Source organism: Sminthopsis crassicaudata, chromosome 5 (genome assembly GCF_048593235.1).
Source record: "Sminthopsis crassicaudata isolate SCR6 chromosome 5, ASM4859323v1, whole genome shotgun sequence".
NCBI lineage: Eukaryota > Metazoa > Chordata > Mammalia > Dasyuromorphia > Dasyuridae > Sminthopsis > Sminthopsis crassicaudata.
The window spans coordinates 109,833,473-109,860,895 of record NC_133621.1 but is presented as its reverse complement, the minus strand read 5'-3'; the positions used below and the strand labels follow the sequence as shown (position 1 = coordinate 109,860,895).

Here is a 27,423-nt window from a genome sequence, read left to right as displayed (position 1 = left end):
TTTAAAATCATAGCTATTGTTATTAATAACTAGAAATAGTTTATGTGATACTTTAGGATTCGAAAAGACTGTTTCAAATATTGTGCCATTTTTATCTTTACAATAAACCTGTCACAGTTATTATTATTATTCCCATTTTGCTGGTGAGGAAACTGAGTCAGACAGAAATTAAATAATTTGCCCAGAGTCACACAGTTAATAAATATCTGTGGCAGAATTTGAACTCAGTCCTTACAGATTCCAAATTCTGCAGTCTATCTACTGCAACATCCTAGCTAATGCTATAAGATAACACTGATGTTAGTGCTTAAACTAATTTGCATACCCAATTGTTTAAAAAGTTTGGAAAGTGGTTTAACTAATTGTGATGGGTGAATATTATTGAATATAATGAAGGTAACTAAATATTGTTGTTTTTTTTTAAGGAAACCACAAATATGAAGTTACACAAAATGTTGCCAAGTTAAATGACAAAAAGAAATACAAAATACATAGTGACTACAAAAATGTAAATGGAAAAGAGAATTTGAAAAATTGAAACAATGATACATTATAATAACTAAATTTGGCCTCAAAGAAGTGATATAAGAACACAAATCCCTTCTTTGAAAAAATGGAGGGAGAGAATTAGGATTTATATAAAACCTACTTTGCTAAGCATTTTTCACAAATATCTCATTTGAGCTTTATCACAACTCTGCTAGAGAGGTTTTATTATTATTACCTTTTTAAGCTGGGCAAACTGAGGTAAACAAAAATTAAGTAGCTTGCTCTGGGTCACACTGCTAATTAGTATCTGAGTCTGCATATAGACTCTGGTCTTCTGACTCTAGGCACAGTATTCTCTCCATCATACAGCTTCCTTTCAGAGGATACAAAGGATGTAGAACAAACAAATGCTATCAGACTTAGTTGCTTGATTAGTTGTATTGAACTGGTGTTTTTTTTTTTTTCCTCTTATCTATTTTTTGTTATTACTGATGATTAATTTATTTTTATCCTTAACTTTTTTTTTTTTTTTTTTTTTTTTTAGCTTTGACATTTGGGGGAGTAAATCAATTACACTGAGAGAGAAGTAAACTAACAATGCCAGGAAAATGTCTTGTTGCATATTAATTAGGATTTTGCTCAATATTAGGAATTAGGACTATTAGCCCAGTTATATAATAGCTCAAAACAACGCTATAGATCAGTATTATTATTATTATTATTATTATAATTTCAAATTTGAGGAGATAAACTCAAAAAAGGGTAAATGACTTACCCACAATCTTAAAGCTAATAAATAGTAAGCTAAAGATTAAAAATAAGAGTTCTGGTTCAAATGTAGTGATCTTTTTTCACTCTGTCATGTTTTCTTTGCCAGAAGGATTACAGGATTTTATTTTAAAAAATAATTTAGAAGAAACCTCAAATCATAGAATTCCATCTCTTCATTATGCAGATGAGAAAACTAAAGCTCAGTTGAGATTAATTCAGAATACATAAAGCAGGAAGACTCCTGCCAAAAGAAATATTAAATAGATAGGCTATACCATTAGAATACATTGCAAATATCATAAAACAAACCTTTTCAGATTTTCAGACTCTTTCAGAGCCAATTCTTCAGCTACTCGTCTTCTTATTTCTTCTTCATTAGCTATAAATAAGGAAAAAATAATGCATAAGTATTTAAATAAAGATACTACTACAAAACAAATAATGGATCAAATTATACCTAAAGTAAGTCTGTCCTAGGAATTAGAAAATCATTATTATTACAGAAATAATATAACCAACACTTCCCTAATGATTTTAGGAGAGTTTTATCACAAGTCTACAAATAAATGGATTCTATAAGCCAATTTTAAAATGCCCAACAATCTACTGCCTACAATAAATGAGGTCATTACATTAAGTTACTGTGAACATTATATGTAACTCTTAAAACTATCTTGGAAGTTCAGAGACAGGGAATTATAAACAATCTGTAAAATCATATACTCAATGTCACTCTTTTACCACATCTCTAAATCTTGTCCCTCCTTCTTCCACAAGAGTCCTGGCATATCTCTGCTCTGCTCACACAACTGACCTTCTTCCTACTTCAGATCCACACCACTTCTCATTGGTAATATGGTAATTATCTCCTTATGATATTATAATATATATATTATATATCATATAATATATATTATAATATTTCTTCTCTCTCCATTCTCTATTACAAACATTTTCAAAAGTCAGAGTCTTAAGATATTTCTAACCATATTATTGTCCTGATCAAAAGCCTCTAATGGCTCACTACTACCTTTAGAATCAAATAGAAATTCCTTTGTTTCACATTTAAAACTTCACAAGCAAGCACTAGCCTACCTTTCAAGACTTAGTGTACAGAATTCCCCTCCAGGCATTCTTTGTTCTAGCCAAATTGATCTATTTATACGTTCCTAATATTTCATCTTTTCCCTCTATGAGCTGGCATAGGTCATCTCCCCCTACCAGGGCTGCTATGCTAGATTTTTTTTTAAATAGTTTTTATTTACCAGATATACGCATGGGTAATTTTATAACATTGACAATTGCCAAACCCTTTGTTCCAATTTTCCCCCTCCTCCACTCTAGAATGGTTGGATCATTTCACAACTCCAACAATGCATTAGTGACCCAGTTTTCCCACATTCCCTTCAACATTTATCATTATCTTTTCCTGTAATCTTAGCCAATCTGAGATGTGAGGTGGTAGCTCAGAGTTGTTTTCATTTGCATTTTGCTAATCAATAGTGATTTAGAGCACTATTTCAAATGACTATAAATGGCTTTAATTTTGTCATCTGAAAATTGTTCATATCCTTTGACCATTTAGCAAATGGGGAATGACATATATTCTTATGAATTTGACAGAGTTCTTTATATATTTTAGAAATGAGACCTTTATCAGAAACAGTGACTGCAAAGATTTTTTCCCATCTTTGTATTTCCCTTTTAATCTTGTTTCTGTTAGTTTTGTTTGTGCAAAAAAACAAACCATATTCTAGAGGTTAAACCTGTATTACAACCAAGAATTAACCCAGTGAGTGAGACTTAGCATCATCTTTCAGGGGAGGAAATTTCAATAGAGCATATTTTCTTATGTTGAGCTAAAAAGGAGCAACTGCCATTATAGAAAAAATAATTTAAAAAAAGTTCTGAAGATATTTTAAAATCATTTTTATGGGTGAGAAAAAAAATCATTTTTATTTATGTGAAAGGAAAAACAGTAAAATTCAGGTAATTTTTTTTAAAGAAATGGCTTAGAGCCAAAAGGGAAATCGTAATAGGAAATGTGGAAATAGGGTGGCCAAAAAACATATCTATTTTTCATTTTATTCCAAAAAATTGTGTCCTTGTTATTCATAAAAAAAATTTATTTTGACTAGACCAATAAACTGTTTTTTAAAATTTTGGGTCAAGTTAGTGACCTTAACTGAGATAGGCAATCCAGCTCTTAAACTACTGCTGCAGTAAAAATCTAATAGTCTCACCAAACTGAATGATAAAGAAATCTAATAAGAAACTACAGTAAATGATTTCTCCCAAACAAAAATTGTATATATAAAAAGTTAGCCAGAAGACCAAGGACAACTGGAAAGGGTGCCACCAGAAAAACCAGAACTTACACAAAAAAGATATTAACATCTTGTGCAATCAAATGATTCTGATAAGGGAAAGAAAAGAATGATCAAAAGGAATACATTGTGGGGTGGGGGGGGGGGGGAGAAAGAAGAATAAGGGAAAATATTAAGGAAAATAATTAGGAGGACAAACAAGAGTAATGTAAACTTGGTGGAAGGATTAAAGGAAGTGAGCATCAGATGATCCTGATTCTCATTTCAACTAGACAAAAGAAAACTAAACACTTGCACATACTACACAGTTTGGTATAATACTGTGTCAAATTCTACAGCAGGTGTTAACTTTTTTTTTTTTTTTTTTACATAAAATAGATCCTTTGGTAGTCTGCTGAAGCCTACTGACCACTGCATAGAATGTTTTTAAATATATAAAATAAAATGCATAGGATTACAAAGAAAACTGGTTATGCAAAATAAAGATTTTTTTTCCCCTCACCCAAGTTAATGGACTCCTGAAAACTATCTGTGGACCCCACGTAAGATAATATACCAATCAAATGAAAAGTGGTTGAACAAATTGCAATGTATAAATGTAATGGAATTTTACTGAATCAAATAAATTAAGAATAAAACTGTTTGTTTGTTTTTTTAAGAGAGATCCCAGAAAGAAAGGATTAATATAAAGTGAAGTGAGCAGAACTAGTAGAACAATATATTATGCTGTTCTAATAAACTTACTAAAGCATACTGAATGCCTTTAAATTTTTTGTATAATAACCATTCGCTATGAAAATTTAAAACATTAGAAAGGTTATTTAATAAGCAAATTTATGATTACTTGAAGCAATTTTCAATCTGATATAGCATTCTGATAGGCAAACTATATTATATACATATTTTTCCTATACAAATTACTTTATCGTGTTGGTACTTTTTAAAAAGTATAACATTTCAGTTTTCTCCAAAATTCTAGCCCCTCCACATCATTGTTGTTTTGTTTTGTTTTTAAATAAAAAAAGACCTGATTCTATGGTTTCAAAGTTTCTGGAAATGATCATCTACAGAATGACAATGCTCTAATCATAGTTGTAAGTTTCTAGTTTTCCACTTAACTGGAAATTTCCATACCTAAATTAAAGAATATACTAACTAATCCTTATCTTTCAGTCTTTTGTAACTAACTAGTTGTAACTAATGAAATACAAAGAATAAAATCATCAGTAAAATCTAATTATAAAGCACTATAACATGTTACATGTTCATATGTTATATGAAGGCTTACTTCTGATTAAATAATACTTAGTCTTATAGTCTATTTAAGGAGTTTCCAATTACTAATTTATAGTTCATCCAAGGTATGATCAAATATGCCTTAGAAATTTAATTCATTTATTTGAATGAAAATTTATAAAAGCAAGGAATACGACTTCCATATGTGAACTGTGAAAGATTATCCATGATTTTGTAGTTACATTACACCTTAGCCATTTTATAAGGAAGCCACATAAAGGCCCCAAATTATTTCCATAGTTTTTTTTAAAATGCTGTCACTGTATATAGTGCAATAAACACTTGATTATCAAAGCAATCAATTAGCTTATATGCAAATGGAAAATTCAATTCATTAAAATTTTATAACATTAAAAAAGTTATTTTGCCCTAAGGACCATACATTTCTACTAGAAGGAATACATTTAAGCAGATAAATGTATCCAATATAAATTTAAGCAGGGATCCTCATAGGAATTTAGTTTAAAAAAACACAGGCATGAAATTTCTAGTGAATGGCTAGGGATTACTACAAATTCATATTTTCTACTCTTAAAAGTCCTGTAACATTTATGTAACAAAGATTTAATTATATTTATTCTCATATACTTATTAAGTAAATATAATGATATATTTTCCTTTTTTCATTAATATTTTTATAATAAGAACATAATTTTCCTTTTTTCCTTAACGTATTTGTAATAAGAATTATTAGTGTCTGAATCTTGGTACTCTGATGCTTTCAACAACCTCAGTTACTCTCTCAGATTCTCACTCCCACATAATAAATAACTATAACACCCAGGATTAAATAAAACTAAATAGTACACTGGGTAGAGCACCAGATCTCAAGTCAGGAAGACTCCTCTCTGGGACTTCACTTCTAGCCCCTAGTCACTTTCTAGCTGTGTGACCCTAGGTGTCACTTAACACTGTTTAAGTCAGTTCCTCATCAGTAAAATGAGCTGGAGAAGCAAATCGGAAACCGTGTTAGTATCTTTGCCCAAAAAACAAACAAAAATCCAAATGGGGTCATGAAGAGGAATCAGACAACTAAAAAACAACAGAACATAAAATCCACTCAGTGAAAAGTAGAAAAAATAACCTAATCCCTATTCCCAAGAAAGTTAGGTTAGTTTTTCCTTAAGAGATACTGAAGAACATCATACAGTTTGAGTTGGCTCAGAAACTAAAAGTCTAGCTGCTGGAATCTTATTATTGTCACCTAAGTACAAAGCAGCCAGTAGATTGACACCTTGACTGGTGCATCATAAAGCACTATGCTCAAATAAATCGACTTGAGATAACTTCAATGCTTCAATCTTTTTAAGATATCTTTCTCAAGCTAGAAATCTAGAAATATCTTTTGTAAACTGTTGAAGAGTTCTAGACTTGTTCCCATTTTAAACCTATTCAATCCAAAGTACTTTGTCTCAAGTCAGGTTCGACCCAGAACACAAGAAATATCAGCAACCAGCAAAATCAGTGTCAACACTTATTTTCCTTAGCTCTAGCCTACTTCTTGATATTAAAAAAATATTTTAAGGCAGCCTACAAAATAGACAAATAAGAATTGTAATGCTGGAGAAACTGAGGCAAGAAGATATTAGAGAGTTTTTTATATTTTATTAATTGGAGAGTTTAATTGACTGGACAAGACTCTCATCTCAAAGTATCCAGTGATGAATGGGGGAATGAAAAACCCTTTTATAGCTTTTCAGACAAAGAAAAGAAGAAGAGCGGGAAAAGTTAGAACCGTTTGACTTTGTCAGGATGGGGGGGGAGGCTATAAATTCTTACTAAAAGCCAGAGTCAGGATGTTTGAATAAACAGAAGTAAAGATGTCAGTGAAGTATCCGAGATAGTCTTATCTTTTGGAATATTTTAGAGGGGCAGTGTCATAAATTCTTGAGGGCAGAAAGAGCTAGGAACCAGGAAGTCTGATCTGCTCCTCATCACCCATTGACATTTTATAACCTTAGAGCAAATGGTCCTCAGTCTTAATGAACCAGGGGGGTTTTACAACTTAAGGGACTGAGGCAGAACAGTTAAGGAAACTGAGATAGGACAATTCAGGGAAACTCAGTAAGGACAATAAGGGAAACTAGTGCAGAGAAACTGAGATAGAACAGCTCAAGGAGACTGTGGATTAACAGAACAAGTAGGAAAAGATGATTCAGGGGTTCTTGAAGGTTTGGGATTTTATATGTCATGAGCCCAATTTGGCAATTTGATGAAATCCATGGACCCCTTCTCAGAATAATGTTTTAAAATGTATAAAATAAAATATGTAGGATTACAAGGTTAACCAATTGTATTGGAATGTTAAAAACCCTCCATGGTCATTTTACTTTGTACTGTACTTAGACATAAAATTTATGCTACTGCTCACCCCCTTTAATGGAAGATTCATGTCACTTTGTATTTGTGTTTCCCTAAAGCACTGTACATAGTAAGAACTTAATTCCTTGTTGAAATAAATCATAATTGGAGACATGTTTAGAAAAACTGCACACATTGAGCCTATATTGGAATGGTAACTATCTAGGGGAGAAGCGAAGGAGAAAAAAATTGGAATACAAGGTCTTACAGGGGTGGATGTTGAAAACTATCTTTGTACTGTGTGTATTTAGAAAAATAAAAGAGGGGGGGGAAGGGAAGGGAGAGAGGGAAAGGGAGGGGAGGAGAGGGGAGAGGAGGGAAGGGGAGGGGAGGAGAGGGGAGGGGAGGGGAGGGAGAAATCACAATTGAGATTTAAGCATCCTTTGTCCTGAAGAACAAAACTGATATCTTTGGAAAAGTCTTGCAGTCCATTTTGGTTCAGAGTTATAAAGTACTTTGCTCCATTTCCAGAAGCACAGTAGAGTTAAATAAGAAAGAGACATAAAAAATCATCTATCTGGAACATTTACAGAATGAATTAATTGATCTGAGTTTTCACTACCTCTTTAATCCCAGCAACCAGGTGACACATTGAATGAATAGAGCACTGACTGGTCTTTGATTCAAAAAGAGTGAAGTTCAAATATAAACTCAAGACATTTCCCAGAATAGTCCTGGGAAAGTAACACTTCTGAATGCCTCAGTTTCCTCAACTATAAAATAAGGATAATAACCCTGCCTACCTGACCAGGTTGTTATAAGGTCAAAAGAAATAAAGTACTTAGCACAGTACCTGTCATATATTAGGTGCTATATAAATGCTTATTCCTTAAACTTTAAAGAGCAGAGACTATTGGTCAAATATTATAATATGTTGCCACATTCAAGCCAATGTGATTTATTTCTTTTTTTCCTGAGACAATTGGGATTAAGTGACTTGCCCAGGGTTACACAGCTAGGAGGAAGTCTTAAGTGTCTGAGACCAGATTTAAACCCAGGTCCTCCTGACTTCAGGGCTGGTGCTCTATCCACTGTGCCACCTAGCTGCCCTGAATGTGATTTATTGCAAAAAAAGATTTTGCATCTCTGTGGTAGCAAGCCTTTGCTAGGGAGCTTAAAAAAAAAGGTACAATAATTATTACTACTACAAGACCTCTGAAACAAGTACAAACTAGCTATTATCACTAACTTTTATGTAGGGCCTGAGAACCCCCCCAAATTAGGAACTTAACAAAAAAAGTTTTAAAATCCTACAAATACTGTTATGAAGTGATAATATAAGATATCAGAGCAGAAAGGTTTACACATTTCCTGTAACAAATGGGGGGGGGGGGGAAGAGGCGAAATGTCACTATTTCTAAAAAGTCACTAAACTGGAACACATTTCAACTTTTAAAACCTGAAGAAAAAAAAAAAAAAGCTACACATCTGAAGCTTTAAAAACGTCAAATAACGGGCAACCAGGTGGCACAGTGAATAGAGCACAGCCCCTGAAATCAGGAGGACTTGAATTCAAATTAAGCTTCAGGCACTTACTAGCTATGCAAGTCACTCAACAATAAGATAAAATGGTCAAATATGCCCCTAACATGAAAAGCCTACAAATCTTAAGAAAATAAACCAAGTACAGACATATAATAAAGCACAGCAGTACTAAGAGTGAATATAAACTCTTTATTATTCATCATTAAATCAACATAATAAAAAATTTAAAACTATATCTCCTGCTGATAAAACTTATCTCTACCACTTGGAGATTTCTGTTTAAAAATGGCTTGTCTGAAAAATACTCTTTTCATCTTTCAACAGCTGAACATTTTCTCAAATAAAACTTATTAAAACTAAAAGGTCAGTGTTTCAGGATGGACTATTGAAATACAAACAAAGGAAAGGCCAACTTTAACTATTAGCACAATGATTTTTCCACATATTCTTTAGGGAATGGCAAAGTGTGAAAAATAAAAGGAAAAGAAAAGGATAAAAAAGAGAAAAGAAGAATGATTCATACCACAAATCAAATGTGCCATGGAAATTTGTAAAGTTGTTTCTAGTCTATTAAGTATTCTATAATATTTTTAATAGACATATAAAAAATTTTCTTTTAAAATATTTTAAAACAAAAGGACATTTTTCTTGATTTGCCTATCTCTTCAGAAAATACAGCATTTCTAAAGTATACCCACAACAATTGAACAAAAATAATGGTATTTTTGATAATTGTTTATAAATGGCCTTAGTGACCACACATAGTACATTTTTTAAAAATCTAAAGTTTAGGTTCAGAAAATATAGCCCTTAAGACTTTAACAATAATATATTATTTTAATACCTTCTAGAATTCAAGCACCTTACAATTACTAACAAGACATTTTAAACTACTCTAGGTGTTATAAACAAAGTCTACTGATACAAAAATTCCTGAGAATGCACTCTTTTAGTTTCTTTGAATTGGCTCAAAACTCGTGCATTTTGAAATTGAGATTTCAAGATTAAACTGGTAACTAAAATATCAAGGTTCTTAACTTCATATTATGACTGATAATTCTTGCAAACTAGAGATGTGGGATTGAGCCTTAGTTTGATTCTCATGGTCTCAAATTCCCAAATCATCTGTCCCTCTCTTTCAGATGACAAAAATGGCATTGTAAACTTGACATTTCTAGACCTCCTCCATAGCCTAACTTTTCAGTGTGACTTTTATATTATCTGATCTCTAAAAAGCCTACCAGTTCTAAATTTTAAATGCCTTGGTCTCAACACTAAAACATCAATATGAGCAGGGATAATAACCAATTGTGTGTCATGTGTCTGTGTAAAATTCCTAATGGGTAGACACTATCTTTTACCTTTCTTTGTATCCCAAGCACAGTGTCTGCACATAGCAGGTGATTAATAAACATTTATTAAATATCTCTTTACTTTCTAACAAGAAACTAGCACTTGTATGCAAATCTGTTATTTATGACCTGACATTTATTTAATCCTCAGAGAAGATACATGCTAAGTTTTAAGTCACACTCAAAGTCCTCAAACTCAATATCCAAGTCTACATCCAAACATTTTCTGAAATATGAGTACTCTTTCAGTTTTTCTGGTTTTGTTATTTTGATTCTATAGACTACATAAAGATAAACTACAGTAAAAAATACATTTTAACCATAAAATTCAATATAAATTTGCAAAGAGTAAGTTTTAAATGTTAGCTAGCCTCATCATCTATAAAATGAAGGGGTTGGACTAGATGGCCTTGAAGGTCCCTGTCAGCCCTAAATCTTGATTCTTCCAAAGGTGGAATAAAGTCTCTTGTTTTCCAGTCTTGATAAATTATTGTAAACACCCCATGAAAGAAAAAAGGGAAATTGAGACTTTTTCTGTGGTACAAAGAAAGGGCCAAAATATTTTATAAGGATATTCCACCCAAGTGATATGGAAGAGATAATTTTCTCGGCATAAAGGCGTCTGTAGCTTTTCCCAATTGCTGAATGATTCCTTCCAAAACCTCCATTTAATGAGGGAGCACAGACTAGTCATGTCTTCCCTTCCTCTTCTGGCTACACTCAGGATAAGTCTGCCACACACCCCAATACCTACTTCAGTCTCCTTATGATGATATACATAGTCTTTCCCCATTTCAATGTAAGTAATTTAAGGTGAACCTTCACCTTCTCAAAATGCAATGTTTTCATAATTTATGTCTTTCTTTCTGACTGAATTTATATTGTACTTCCAGTACTTAGCAAAATGCCTAGTTGAATAAATGTATAATGAATGATACAGTTCATTTATTAGGTGAAAATAGCAAGAGTGAAAAAAAAAAATAGTTCAATTAAGGATTATTTTTAAAGCGCAGGGGAGAAAACTGGTTGCAATAAAATATAAAGGAGCCTGTCTTATGATTGTGTGAACTGCAAAATGAATCTTTTCTTGTGCTTAAACTTCTATATGGTTATTAAGAATTGTAAAGGACAGAGAAATAACTAAAACATCTAGTATTCTTTAAAAAGCATGATATTTGACATTTCATGTGATGAAAAAATGGAAGACAAAGTATTTCTTAAGGATTGTACATGGCACAAATAAAAAAGCAAAGATAGCTCCTACTCTCAAAGAGCTCACTTTAAATAAGAGACAACACATACAGTAGATTTCAAACTCCATCTATTTTACATACTAATATTTGTCGATATATTTGTGTTGACATGCACACAAACAATAAACGTATTCAACTGACACTTAACATTAACTATCAAATAAGAATAATGTATTTTGAGGCTACCTCTGAAAAATGCCATCTGTCTAGATACCTGGAAGGATAGGTACTACTACATACTATTAATGAAGATGTCAAAATGAAAATCCTTAACTGCATGTTAAAAATCATAAATATTGAATCAGGAAGAATAGTGTTAAAAACAGCTTAGCAACCTAAATATTAACATCATCAAGTTAATGGTTTATTACATAGCTTTATTGCCCCGTCAGGATTTATAAGTCATTTTAAAATGCTAATTCTGAATGACATAATAGGCAAATAACCTTCATTTTATTGTTTGATACTAAATAAGCACTCCAGAGCTACAGCTAGATATTCCATTCTATGTGAAAACAAAAATCAACAACCAGCTGCTAAAACTGTATACCAAGAAAGAAATTATTAATTTTCTATGGATTACATTTTCAGAGTCAGTTTAAAGAATCAGTACCGAAATAGTGAAATAGCTAACATATTTTTCCTTGTCTAATAGCACCTTAAAAAACATGAGTAATAGGAGACCTCAAAAAGCCTCTAGGAAAATAATATCTATAATTTAAAATTTAAAATAGTAATAATTATTTCAGGATATTGCTTTTTGATGCATTGCTTAATTTTTTTTTCCTTTTAAAAGTATTTAGTCCACTGAGGGTAAAGGCATAAATTAAATTTGTATAAACCCTAAGAACCCTAAATGAGATGCCACAATTTCCCAAAGCTGACTCCATTTAATTCACTACAGCTTAATATAAAGAATGTCAATAGGCATTTTAGTATAATGTTAGACTTGTTTAACTTATTCATCCTTCAAGACAGCAGAAATCCAGTGAAAGCAAAAAACTACCCCAGAAATGCTTATAGTTTTAGAAAATTTAGAAAAACAAAAGTTAAGAGAAATCTTTGCTACCAGACCTGATCCATTCCCTCCATCTGTTCTCTTCATTGTTCTCAATTTTATTTACCACCACCCCCCACTAAAGATTACTTCTGGGTTTTATCAAGAATTTTTCTAAGTCTAGGCCCAGTGTTCTATCCACTGAGCAACCTACCTATCTCCACCTTACCCTACTTCTAGAGTTTATTTTGTAACAATTAAGACATTATATAATATGGATAAAGGCCAAAAATCTGAGTGTGAGAAAACCTATCAACCATTTGTCCATCCATTGTCCATCCAGTTGAGTGACAATCTTTTTTCTCTGATTTCTTTGAAGAATGAAACATAAAATACAAAAATGCTGTATTTTGAAACAGTGTATCTTGAATCTTGAATCTTTGTTTGATCAATGATCACATCTTGCCACAAATCTCAACTTTGACTTATTTTCCACAATTCACTTCTTGGGAGTCAGAATATTCAAGTGCTGCAGTTCTGAACTAAAGAAAACAATCACACTTTGCTGACTTGGTCCACTGTAAATCTGTTAAATTAATATCAACTGGGGACCTTTCTCCAAGCAAAACAACTCATTTAAGCTGCCTTAAATAATTTGCTCTCCCATTTACCACAGGGACTATTCTGAATCCTTTTAACTTTCTTAAAGTCGCCAATGTCATCCTCTCCTCTCTGCCCTCTCAGCTAAAGACATCCCCTGATACTTCAGAGAAAAAGGATATTTGAGCAGTCTCTCTTCTCTACTGTTTATTTTGCATCATTCAGCTATCTTTCCCTGATATCTCTTTTCATTTGTTTCTAACATAAAGAGGTGAACTTTCTTTGTGATAAGGGGAACCCTTCTATACAAGCCCTGGATACTACCCACCCATCACATCTTCTCTAGAAAACTGCTCCCATAATTGTCTTCTCTTTCCCTCTCATCTTCAACTTCATTCCTTGCTGCCACAAATGTGTCTACGTCTACTCTATTCTTAAAAATTCGTTATTGGATCCAATCATCTGCTATCAGTCACAGTATATCCATCTTGCCTTCTCAGCTAAACTACTCTCTCCAAAGTTACTGAAAATCTTGGTCAAATCTAAATGTCTTTCCTTAATCCTAATCCTTCTTGACCTTTGAGCAGCTTTTGAGAGTGTAAATTACCTTCTCTTCTCCTTTTATACCAATATAGCTTCAGTTATTATCTCAATGAAGATTACTTACAGATCTACCTATCTACCTTAATCTCTCATTTATACTCTAATCTCAAAAAAAAAAAACAACTATATTTGGATTTATCATGAATTAAGTATCATGTAGACATCTCAAACCCAATACATTCACAATTCATTACATCACACCTCAAACAACAGATATTTAAAATTGAAGGTACCATCATCTATCTCAAGTTGGCAATTTCAATGACATTCTCAATTTTTCTCTTTCATTCACCCCACCATATCCAGTCTGCCATATGCCCTTATACTATTACAACAGCATTCTCTTTTTATAATTATTTGATATTTTATTTTTAAAATTAATAACCACTTATTTTATCTTCTTCCCATTTCATCCACTATAAGGAGGGGGGCAGCAGAGAGGGAAGGAGAAGAGTATGTGGAAAGAAAAAATACTTATAACAAAGAAATATATTCAAGTCAAACAAATTCTTACATTAGCCATGTCCAAAAATACATCTCATTCTGTATTTTAATACTATCATATCTCTTTGAGAAAACTTATTTATCAATTAATGAGAAAAACCAAAGTGAACACAAAAGAACTAAACATCTCAAAAGAAAACAAGTCTTCTAATTCACCTTTAGACTTTTCTATGGCCTTGGTAAAATAAATGAACATTAAACTTTTTTTTTTTTTAATGTAGAATAGGAATAAAAATTCAATAACATTATGAGTAATTCTTCTAAAAAGAAAAAAAAAAAAAGATAGTTCCCTTCTGAAGTACTGGTACACACTTTAACAAGTAAAACTAATCCTTTTTTTTTTTTTTTTTTTTTTTTTACCTTTTGTTTTAATGACTTACTTAGCAGGATAAAAAAGAATACAAAAAAAAATTCAAACTATTTAATACAAGAAACTAACCATTTCAGAACAATAGCCTCCTTTGGGACATTTTAAATAACCTAATTCAGGTTTCATTATTCCCCTCCTAGCTAATTCATATTTTATTTATGGTAATTCAAAGATATATACCAAGTATGTTAGTTGAAAACAGAAACATTTGTATTTTTCATAATACTATAAAATATAACTTGTACTTTCTTTTCACATTTAATATACAATGAAATAATTGAACCACTCTTCTTTTTTGAAGTATGATTACAATTCTTATTTTCCCCCTTCATCTCAAGGAGTAAATCATTACTCATTGTTCAGAAAACACAATTTTCATAGTATCTATAAGTACTCCTAATCTTTAATAAACAATGTATTCTCTCATAAGCATTTCTGAAACCTCTATAATTTAGTTTAACATGATTTTGCCATTTTAAAACAGTAAACAGTTTCTGAACAAAAACTTAAAATCTCCACTATACTCTTTATGCCTTAATATAATATCCAGGTGACCCCAGAAATGTTAAGCCATGATAACAGAGTGTAAAATTCCAGCACATCTTACCCAGTTGGAAAGATTTTGAAGTACAGCACCACTGGTGAATATAAAATGTTCTTAGGGATTCATCACCAGGTTAGCCAAAGGGCAGCGAATATTTTGGTCACAGTAAACTTTAGATTAAGGTTGACCAAATGACAAACTGGTAATAATCCATAACAAAGAGAGATTTCATACAGGAAATTGTGAACCTTCGATATTGAAATGAACGATGTCTCCAAAATCACAATGAAACAAACATTTTATAACTTTCAGTTTAAATAAAGCAATATTATCAATATTGCTCTACAAATGAAATGAATCAACTGTAAAATACTATTAACAGAGCAAAAAACAATTTCATTTACTATTATTTGCCTGATAGCTACCTTTAATAAAAAATGAAAATGCCTTAGTAGGATTATAAAGTGATTTTATGATTAATATGGCATTTTCCTCATCACAATCCTGTCAGATCAGGTGTCAGAGCAGGTCAAGAGCACCAGATTTAAAGTCAAAATTTGACTTCAAATCGCTACTGCTCTTTCCTTAATAATGTAACTTTGCATACATTATTTAAATTTGATGAACCTCGGATTTTTTATTGATACAGAAAATAGATAGAATTAAACTATCTATTTAAAAAGCCAGGTAGGGGTTCAGTGGATAGAATGGTGGAACTGGAGTCAGAAGACCTGAGTGCAAATATGACATCGAATACTTTGTAATGGGTGGATGGTTGGATCCATTTGTAAAATGTGGACGATGTAGCATCTTCTGCCTACCTATCTCAAATGAGATAATATTTGTAAAGCACATAGCACAACACATAGGAAATACTACGCAAATGCTAACTACTACTATTATTTATATGCACCTTTCATCTGTCCACCTAATAGTTATTATGAGTATCAAATAGGAACTTATGTTAAACCATAAAGCATCATGAAAATGCCAGGAGGTGGTTGTGGTGAAAGGTAGTAGTTATTGAACTTTTCTTACAATTCTATCAATATTAATCTCAGTCATGAACTTTTTCATTTAAAAGGTAAGTCTTCTTCCATAATCAGGATCCTAATGTCTCACTCTGGTTACTTTGCACATCCTTCCTTCTGAACACAGTTTGCTATTTTTCAATCACTAGAACTCCTTTCATGTGAAACAGGCTGAGCCACAAAATGTGCTAAATTCTAGAAAGGGTGATGGGTACAATATTGCTCAGACAGCTGACATTAGAAATGCAAATAAATGCCACAGATGCGGACAGAAAGCCTGCAGACTTGGGATTATGATTATGATATTCACAGGAATGCAGATGCCTCCCCAAAACAACTTCAACTATTTTCACTATTGAATAATCACCTGACATCTTCACTGGTTCATTCCTTATTCTCTCCGTATTACTACATCTGAGTCAGGAGAAGCAAGTTTCCTAAACACTGATTTATTTTATTTTAGCTAAATAACATTTTTTCCCTTTACATAATCATCGCAATCTGGTTCTTCTTAGCCAATTAAAGCTGTATGTTTCAAAAGTGGTACTACTAGAGTGAATGTTACTATACCTTACACCTACACATCCTTTTTTTTTTTAAAGCAGGTTAAAGACTATTAAATGAAAAAAATAATAAAATTCATCTTAAAGAACAAAAAAATCAAGATCATAAAGAATCAATCAATGCATATTTACTGCTACTATGCTTCAAGGTTTCAAATACCAGGGTAACAAAGAAAGGTCCCTGCTTTCAAGAAACTTATATTAAGAAGGGAGAGATCACAAGCTAGCAACTATATGCAGGATAAATTGGGGGAAAAAAAGGGAAAGGCATTAGCACTCACATAGATGTGAGGAAACTTGAAGGAAGCCAATAAAGTTAGGAGGCAAAGAAAAGGAGGGACACAATTGTAGGCATAGGGAACAGCCAGTGAAAATGCCCAAAATAAGGAAATGGGAAGTCTTATTCCAAGAACAGCAAGGAGGTCAATATTACTAGATCACAGAACAAGTTTTTGTGTGTATTTGGACCAGGGGTTAGGGTTGGGGTTGGGAGAGTATAAGGTATAAAAAGATGAAAGGAGAACAAGGCTATGTATGGTGGTCTTTGAACAAGTAAAGGTCCCATATCAAAGAAAATAATGAAAAAACAGTGGGAAAGAAAGGATCCTGGTAGAACTAGAACTTAAACTATACTAAAAAGTAATAAGCATCAAAATTATTTGGCACTAGCTAAAAAATAATAGTTAAATGCAAAAGGAGAACAGATTAAGTATATCGCATGAAAAAGCAAATGAACATCATGTCTCATAAATGCAAAGACTGCCACTACTAGCATAAGAAATCATTTATTCAACAAAAATTGACAAAATTGGAAAGCAGGTGCCAAATTAGATTCAGATAAAGATCTCAAACCATATACTCATACCACATATTATATATATAATCTCAAAATGAATCGTGATCTAGAAATAATTAGAAGAGAAAAAGGGAAAATACCTTACACATCTATGAATGAAAGTTTATGACCAAACATGAGAAAGGATCACAAAAGATGAAATGGACAACCTGAACTACATAAAATTGAAAAAGTTGTGTACAAGCAAAATAATACAACTAAAATAAGAAATGAAAGTTAAAATCTTTGCAGGAAAAAGTCTGCATAGTTTCTCTACTAAGAGACTGACATCCAAGATATTTAAGGACTGATTGATATATATGTAAAAACAGCCATTTCCCAACAGATCAAATGATTAGCACATCCTGAGTTCCTCTGGGCACTCATCACCAAACTTCTACTTTTCTTTCCCAGTACCAGTTTCAAAGTATGCCAGCCACAAGTGTAATTTCCCCTCAACTTTCCATCTATCCTCAATTTGTAGCCTTTTTCTATTAGATGTAAACTGCTTGAAAGTAGGAACTAGTTTTCTTGCTTGTATTTGTATCCCCAACACTTAGCACAATGTTGGAAACATAGGAAACACCTAATTTGTGTATTTATGAAAAGGCTATTTTCAAAGGAAGAACTCTAAGTTACCATTTCTATATGGAAAAATACTTTTTAAGTCACTAATAAAAGAGAATTTTAAAAACTATGGTTTAACCAAAAAAATTAACAAAAAAGGAAAACCACCAATGTTGGAAGGGCTCCTGAACCACTGTCAATAGAACTGTAATTAAGAATTATGCCCCAAATGTTATTAAATATCATTCACCTTTGACCTACCTACTAGGACAAAACCCAGAGATGAAAAAAAAGAACCATATGTGTGTATAGCAATCTTTTTTGTCACACAAAGAACTACAAACTAGGGAGTACCTATCAATTGAGGGTTACAAATTATGATGTATCATTGCATTAAAAGAAATGATGGGAAAGAATAGCTTCAGAGAAATCTGGGAAGACATATGAACTGATAAAGAGTGAAATGAACAGAATCAGAATAATTTCTATTATATGAAAAACTATAAAACAAAGAACTTTCAAAGACCTTAGAACTCTGATAAATGCAAAAACCAACTAGGATTCCACAGGATCAATGATGCAAGATTGCTCTTTACCTGCTGATAGAGGGATGATAGACTTAAGGTATAAAATGGAAAATAGATTTTTAGATATTATATAGTTGGATCTATTTTGTTTTACTATGCTTATGTTTCAGATATTAGGTTTTGGTTTGTTTTTTTATTTGAAAGGAAAAATTATACTCTTTAAGTAAGGGAGATTTCAAAAAAAAATAAAAATAAAAAATGAAACAGAGGGAAAAGATAATTGAAACTTTTTTTTTTTTTAAAATATGCAACTAATTAAGACAATTACACACCTGTCAGATTGGCTAGAATGACAGGGAAAGATAATACAGAATGTTGGAGGGGATGTGGGAAAACAGGGACACTGATACATTGTTAGTGGAATTGTGAATACATCAAGCAGTTCTCGAGAATGATTTGGAACTTTGCTCAAAAAGTTATCAAACTGTGCATACCCTTTGATCAGCACTGTTACTACTGGGCTTATATCCCAAAGAGATCTTAAAGAAGGGAAAGGGACCTGTATGTGCAAGAATGTTTGTGGCAGCCCTCTTTGTAGTGGCCTGAAACTGGAGACTGAGTGGATGCCCATCAATTAGAGAATAGCTGAATACATTGTGTAAAGGGCTAAAACTGAGCAGATGCACTTAATGTAAGGTAACCTAGCACTTAAGGCTAATTACCAAACAATTCTCTATTAACATGCTTGAAGGATGACCCTACTCAACTCTGTGCTGGCTCGATCTGTGGGTGTGGACAAGGAAGGGAAAGGGAGATCAGAGGGTAGAGTAGGAGAAGCAGGATCATTCCTGGGCAATGGAGAGAAAAGAAAGAGGTGTGGAGATTCCTAGATCTAATCCCCTGATGGTAACCCCAAAAAGACCAAGAATAAAGACTTTTGCTTATCCTGACTCCGGCTGATTCTAAGATATCCAGGGTACTAACATGGGCACAACATTTGGTGTCCAACGTGTGGGCCAAGCACCCTACTTTCACTGAAGTCCTCCAGCGACCAGGAAATTAGGTGAGTATTTTAATAGACAAACAGGGAACTTACTTTGTTAAGGGCTAAACTAGTAACTTTTTATAGCTGAAATGGGACAGATGTTAGGAAAAGATTCTCCCCCTCCCTGTCCCCATTGCGGTCCCCACCCCCCACCCCCACCCCAAAAGGACGCTATAGAAAGCATGCTTACATTATTGAGGGGCAAGATTTAATTATAACCTGGGAACAGATTGATAGACTCTTGGGTACATTAGGAAGCATGTGCCCTTGGTTCTTATAGGAAGAAGAAATAAGTATAGATAATTGGAAACTTGTGGGACAACAACTTTGAGAATACTATAACAATAGAGGTCCTGGTTCAATTTCAACAGAAGCATTTTTTATATATATATATATATATATATATATATATATAAATAAAACATAATTCAATTGGCCTTAAACAGTCCTGTAAGTTGTAGAAAAAGGAAAAGTTTTAGAAACAGCCAGATGAGGAAGTGTGAGGAAAAAAAGGAAGACTGTTCATTAACAGTCTCAAGACCTTGCCTGAGGGCATGGGAACTTAAATGAGTTTCAAGGGCTAGGTGATTCTAACTCTCTAGAGACAACTTCAACCCCGCCTAGGGAGCAGATTATTGACAGGCCCCCATCAACTCCAGCTTCTGGGATGGAGGGAGGAGGAGGAGTGGGAGGGGCGGTGATATCCCCAGCACCTCCCCCCCAGCAATCACTCATTGCCTCCTATGACCAGATTGCAAAAGGCAGTACTTAAAGCTACAGAAGAAGGGAAAGAAATAGGTGATCTGAGGCTCCAAATTTACCCTGTGATTCAACAGTTTAACTCTTCAGGTCAAGAGAGTAGAAAGTACACTCCTTGCACTCTTTATGGGGCTACATCAGCTTATGTTAAGATGTTATTATAGAATTTGGCTTATGGAGTTTTGACCCCTAGAGACTAGAAATCTATAGCAAGGGTATGCTTAGAACCTGGGCAAAACTTGTGGCCTTCTGAATATACTGAGCTCTGTAGGATACAAGCTCAACAAAATAGTCAAAGTGGAATTAATGCTTCAATCACCTGTGAACAATTAACAAGTGTAGGTTCTTATGCAGAAATTTCAGTACAGATTAATTACTCCATAGCAGCATATGAGCAAATTGCTGCTGCTATCAAAACATGAGCTTCTCTCCCCAATAAAAACGACAAGAGTGAGACCTTCACAAAAATTGTACAAGGACCAAACGAACCCTTTGCTGATTTTGTGGGACGTTTGCAGATAGCTATCACAAGGACTAATGGTGAAAATACTGTAATAGACATTTTGATAAGACAATTTGCTGAAGAAAATGCTAATGAGGTTTGCAGAAGAATTATACTAGGACTACACAAGGATGCTCCTTTAGAGGAGATCATAAGACGCTGTGCCACAGTGGGCACAAATGCCTTTTATAGCCAGGCTATGATGCAGACTTCCCAAGATTCCAACATGGGAAGACAGGATCCCTTGTGGCAAGGGACTTCCAGAGAGACTCATCAATGCTTTCAATATGGTAAAGTACGGCATCTGAAAGCTCAATGTTGGCATGGAGATAGAGTGAGAAAACAGGGTGGGAGAACAAGACCCAACACCCCATGTCCAAAATGCAACAGAAGGTTCCATTAGGCATCAGAGTGTAGACTGACTCAGTGAAATGGGATGAGGGGCCCAGCTCCGGGGCCCCAGGCAAAAAACATTTGGGGCATGATGGCAGTCAATGCCACACCCAGTGTGCCTAGAAGTCCAATACCCAGACATGATCAATCAGCCAGGAAGCAACCTGATGGGAAAAGGGGATTACAATTGGGGAGGACAGAGTTGTATGCAGCTGGGACAACTGAGATATCCCCTGAAGAGGTGAAATCTGTTCCTCTCCAGCCTATGGATCCCCTGCTTCCAGGCACAGTAGGCTTGCCCATTTCACCTCCTGAGAGTACTTACAAAACAGTGTCCATCCATACATTGATGTGGGAAACTGGAGAATGTGTAGATAATATCCCAGTCACTAAGACAGGTAGACAATATGTGACTTATCAACCAGAAGTAGTAGCATCAGGTTTACTGATACAGATTCCTAATAATCAACCTGATGATAGTCACCCACATTCTGATTCCAAGTAGCAAAACTCAGGAATATACTGCAATATATAATGACAGCTGATAGACCTATGCTCATCTTCTATATAAATGGCATACCATTAGAAGGATTGGTAGACACTGGTGCAGATTGCACAGTCATTAGAAGTGCCAAGTGGCCCAGTCATTGGCCAAAGATTAAGGCAGACACTTATATGTCTGGCTTAGGAGGATCAATAGCAGCTGAAGTTAGTGCTACCCCTTTGAGATGGACTTTTTGAAGGAGAAACAGGAGTTTTTACTCATTTTATAGTTGAAAAAAACCCCCATCAATCTGTGGGGAAGAGACAGTTTACAACAATTAGGGTTAAAAATGAGTAATTTGTTTTTAAGGCAGGGCTGCTGTTGAAGGCCTGACAACACTTTCACGTGTTCCTATCCAATGGAAAACATACACCAGTGTGGATAGAACAGTGGCCTTTAGGTAGCGATAAAATTCATTAGATATAGTAGAGGAGCAACTTGACCAAGGACACTTACAACCTTCTCTAAGTCCTTGGAATTAATTCCCCAGTATTTGTTGTAAAAAAGAAATCTGGAAAATGGAGGATGTTGACTGATTTAAGAAAGGTAAATGAACAGATAGAAACTATGGGAACTCTTCAACCTGGACTTCCATCTCCTACTCAATTGCCTAGAGAATGGCCTCTTTGGGTTATAGATATTAAGGATTGTTTCTATTCTATCCCTCTAGATAAGGAAAATATGAAAAGATTTGTCTTCTCAGTGCCCAGCGTTAGCTGAAACTTATAAAAGATAGGAATGGACAGTTTTGCCACAGGGAATGAAAAATAGCCCTACTAGGTGTCAAATGAATGTTGCAGCTACTTTTACTCCAGTAAGAAAAGAATTTCCAAAATGTAATAACATTACATGGATGATATATTGGGATGTGCACCTGAGGAACAAATGTTAGAAGCATGTCTACAAAAGACCATGGAAACACTAAAGTACTACAAATTGCTCATAGCTCCAGAAAAAATTCAAAGACATGCTCCTTTTCAATATTTAGGATATGAAGTATATCCTAAGGTGCTTACAGTACAAAAACTCTCCTTAAGAACAGAGAAGCTAAACACCTTAAATGACTTCCAGAAATTGATAGGAGATATCCAATGGATGCAGTGTTAGACTTACCTATCCATCAATTACAACCATTATGACATGTTAAGAGGAGACACTGCTTTAAGCTTTAAAAATAAGGACAAATGTTACTTTACTAAATTTATCTGAATTGAAAATTTAAATATAAAAATAATTTTCAAGCTATATATTTTTTAAAAATCAATTCAATATTTTACACTTATCAGAAAGGTAGTCAAAATTTTTGAATAGTTTAATGATACAAAGCACATTCCTTTACCAAATTTACGTGAGCTGAACATTTATATATGAAGTAATTTTAAGCTTATACATTTTTTGAAATCAGTATTTTAGACTAGAGCAGCAATCAGATTTTGTGAAAATTTAGATTTTTCAAGGAAATATAGATTTGTTACTGTCAAGGACATGGAATGATTAGAATTAGGCTAACAAAATATTTCCTAACAGAAGCCCTTAAATGAACAGTTTTAATTTAAAGTAATTCCCAAGTATCATATAAATTATTCTATATAAGCAGATATTTCCTTAAGTATTCACAGGTGCTAAAAAAAGTTTGTACTCAAGTGGCTTAAGTATCTTTTTTAGGAAAATTGCATTAACACTATTAATTTGCCTTTTCTTCATAGATCAAAGAAAATTACAGCGCTTAAAAATACTTTTTAACTGTGTTTAAGAAAAAAATCATACATTATTTAAGTACATGATATTGTAGAAGGAAAAAATCTGATTAATATATAACTGAATTTAAACTATTTTGTAAAGAATTTTGTTTTAAATTATGTTACTCTGAATATCAGGATGCTAGAATTTCATAACATAAATCACTTAAGAAAATGAATTTTCAGTAAAGTTTTCAAAACGATTAAGCAAATGGCTTAGGATCTACAAACAATCACACATTGTTTCAGTTTCTGATGCCCAAGGTCCATAAACACATACACAGATGAAAAAAACATTTAATTTGTCTTTTAACCTTGTTGGAGTCTCAGAGGTAAGCCAGATGTTCCTAGAGGTCATGATGATGTGAAGACATGGAAGAATAATTAAATAAAATTGAGAATTATCATTTCATAACTATAAATTCATTGTCAAATTAAAGAAAAATTCAGGGAAATTTTCCCATGGGTTTTAACCCCAAAAGTGAAGCTAAAATTTCTTCTCCCCAAATTTATTCATATTCCCCATATTTTCTCATTTTTAACATAAACTAAAAGTAAGACTGTTAGGGATCCTACTAAATTCCACATTACTCTTTCATGCATTTGGATGAATAAAGTGACTCCAAATTTGCTTAAATTTTTCTTGGAATCAAAAAATTAGGGGAAAAAAGTAGCTCACTATCTATTGCAGAATAAACACACTATAGTTTGAATGTGCTGCAATAATAGTAAGCAGTAAAAAACATTATATAAGGAATTCAGAATACATAGGAAGATCTGTAGAAACTATTATAGAAAAGAATAAGCAGAACCAGAAAAATAATGTGCACAACAACTACAGATGTATAAATGAAATAAAACATACTTCTACCAAGAAAAAGAAACCTGAGAAGGCAGTATACATCAACAGATGTAATCATTTTATCAGCTTTTGGTTTAGCTGGTTTCTAGAGAAATAACCAATGTAAACCCATAGTGCAACAAAACTTACTTTTTAAACATTTAGACACATTTTAAAATTTCTATTTCCTCCAAAAAAATCCTTTTAAAAACCATTTATCATCATTATGAACCATAGGAACAACAAAGAGAGCAAAAAACAACAGAATTATATAATTAACTATGTCAGTCCTTCTAGATTTTTAAACAGTCAACATGGGCATCATATGACTATAACTTAGGGGATATTCTTCCAAACTAGTTGTAGCTGGCAATTTTATCACCCTTCAGCCTATCTGATGAAGCCTATTTAATGGAGCTAAGTTAGTCTATGACAAATAGATAAGTCTACAAAGGACCCAGGGTCATCTTCATAACAAAGAGGCATTTCATGAAGAAGATAATGAATATGCAAGGAAATTCACACAACAGACAAAATGCTCAGGGTAGAACTATAACTTCACAGTAAAACCAGACCCATTCCTCTCAGAAAAACCAAAAAACAAAGCAAAACAAAAAAGCAACTCATTAAGAAAATGGATATTTTTCTTCCCCTACTGAGTTCAAATCCTAGGAGTTCATATTCCAAATCCAACTGTCTGAAACCTAACTGCCTAGAAGTAAGAAATCCATCATCCAAAGTGGAACAAAAGCATAAAACTAGACCAGGTGGTGGGCGGCCTAAGAGACTGTAGTCCAAAATCTTTCCCCAAATAGAAAAATGTGATAGTCAATATAAAATCCTACCATGATTTAAATTATGTTGAGAGGATTTTAGAGCTAAAAAGGACCTATCTAGTTCAACCTCCATCTTGCTGTTTTCAAACATTTGTTTTCAAACATGCTTTGTTTTGTTTTGGAGAGTTGGAAGAAGTAGCTGGTTTTTACTGTGTATTGTGGAATTACAGATTTAGAATTTGAAGGGAAGTCAGGGCATCTAGTTTCATTAGAGACAGTGGAGACTCATGGAGACTCACATCTATCTCTGATGTTTATTCTCAATTTCTTCATCAGAAAAAAAAAAAAAGTTGGACTGGAAGAGATGGCATTTGGGGTCCCTTGCACTTTGATATTTATGGTTCTGTGTTTCTTCTTTTTACAAATTAAAAACTGAGCCACTAAAGGTAAAGGGAAATGCCTAAAATCATATAAAAAAATAAAATATGACTGATCTTGATGATGTCTAGATTTCAGAGTAGTCTCCCTTTGGTTCCCAGTTAGGGAACCAAATAATGAGATTAGGGTTTCTCATGGTCAGGGAGTTAAATGATGAGGTTAGTGGCAGGTTTGGGGTTCAGGGAACAAAATGAAGAAGTCTGGCTCTCCTAAATCCCCAAGGTAGTGAGTTGTGGGAACCCCCCTTCTGACTGGCACAGAGGTCCTTCGTAAAGAATTTACAAACTGGAAAAGCTAGACTGATAAAAAGAAGTTTATTATAGACATTTAGAAATTAGCCTTTGCTATGCATGAATAGAAAGGCTAAATTCCTTAGTAGCAAGGTCTCAACAGAGAAGTAAAATTTCTAGCAGAGAAATACTGACAGAGAAATAATGCCTTATTAGGGAAATAGGTGAGGAGATAAAGAAAGGGTAATGCTGAAAGAGAATATCACTCCAGTGGGCAGGTTTCCTTGGCATAGCATGGCATGGCATGTTAGATCCTCTGCAAGGAGAGGATTTAAAAGTGGCTTTTTATAATAGAAGCCTTTGGCAATAAAGGAAGCCTCCTCCCCCTACTGATGGGGCTAGTGGGTGGAATTTGAGTTGGAATTAAATAGAAAATCTTGCATTAAATAGGATTTGGAATTCTCCAGCTCAGGACTCAACCAGCCCCCACCCAGATAACAGAATGAAGCTGTTTGTCCTCAGGTGGGGTCTTTACTATAGCAGGATTCAAAGAGAAGGTCTCCTTGAAGGAGCTTCTTAAGTGCTCTACTTCATGGCTCATTCCCAAAGTCAGAGAGAGAGAAAGAAAGAGTTTTGGGGCTCCTCTCATCAATCTAAGATTCCAATCTGGGTTCCCTGACCCCAAATTAAGGGATTTGTTTTTACTCTTCTATGCAATTGTTTTAATTTTGTTTCAGGAAATATGAATATTCCCATATTTAAAATGAGGTTCATTATATGGAGGGTAGGGAAGTAGCAAGCAAAACCCTGATAATGTTCTAACTGGGAAAAAAAAAAAAAAAAAAAGCCACAATTTCATCATTTAATAAAAAAAGAAAATTAGAAGGAAGTGAGGGAATGCCAGAGAGACAAAAATCTACTCTTTTCACTTCATTTTTCAAGTAGCATCAGATTTTTTTTCTTCTATTTAGATTTTTAAAGTGATAGTACTTTGTGTATGATGAATGATGCATGCTATCAAGGACAGTGAATGAAAAATTCCTTAGTACCAACTTGAACAATCTCCAAAGGTTAAGCTATGCTAGATAAACAGAATGAGAGATAACTACGGATAACAGTTATGTTTCTCTATCATGTAACAGATATCCACAACACAGTGATAGTGGGTCTCTATGGAGATCTATTTTTTGAGTGTAGTTCTAGTCACCACTCCAAATAGTCACAAGTTTTTGAGTGTTTTAGGAAATCGCGATATACAAACTACCTATTTTGGCTGTGAAATAGACATAAAGATCTATTTCTTTTTTTCTAAACAGGCCAAAGGGTAAAGGAAAATGCTGCTTCAACAGTAAATTTAAACTATATTACATCCATCATTATTCTTTGCTGCCACTAGCAAAATAAAACACAATGTTCTTTGCTTGCTGATTAGATTTATACTTGGTAGCAAATATATACCAAAATTTAGATTTACTCCCATAAAATGAAAGCTGACAACCTCTCACTGGGATTTTCATGGCCTGAAGCTTTACTGGTAAAAACTTTTTCCATATAACATATTTTTTTTCATTCTTTAATGCATTGCACGTGCTACATACATTGCAAGTACAAGGCTAAAGCTTGCTATCTCCATATGAAAGTTAAGATTTTCAAATACCTATTTGTGGGAGCTGAAACTTGG

General features: G+C 33.5%; 1 protein-coding gene across 2 annotated transcripts in view; it reads right to left on the bottom strand.

Moving 5' to 3' along the window:
• CHCHD3 (coiled-coil-helix-coiled-coil-helix domain containing 3) overlaps positions 1-27,423 on the bottom strand; it is a 315,348-nt gene that overhangs the window by 253,609 nt on the left and 34,316 nt on the right. For both annotated transcript variants that reach the window (XM_074267891.1, XM_074267890.1), the window contains exon 3: positions 1,570-1,639. In XM_074267891.1, the coding sequence (XP_074123992.1) occupies positions 1,570-1,639 (70 nt within the window). The remainder of the gene's footprint in view (positions 1-1,569; positions 1,640-27,423) is intronic.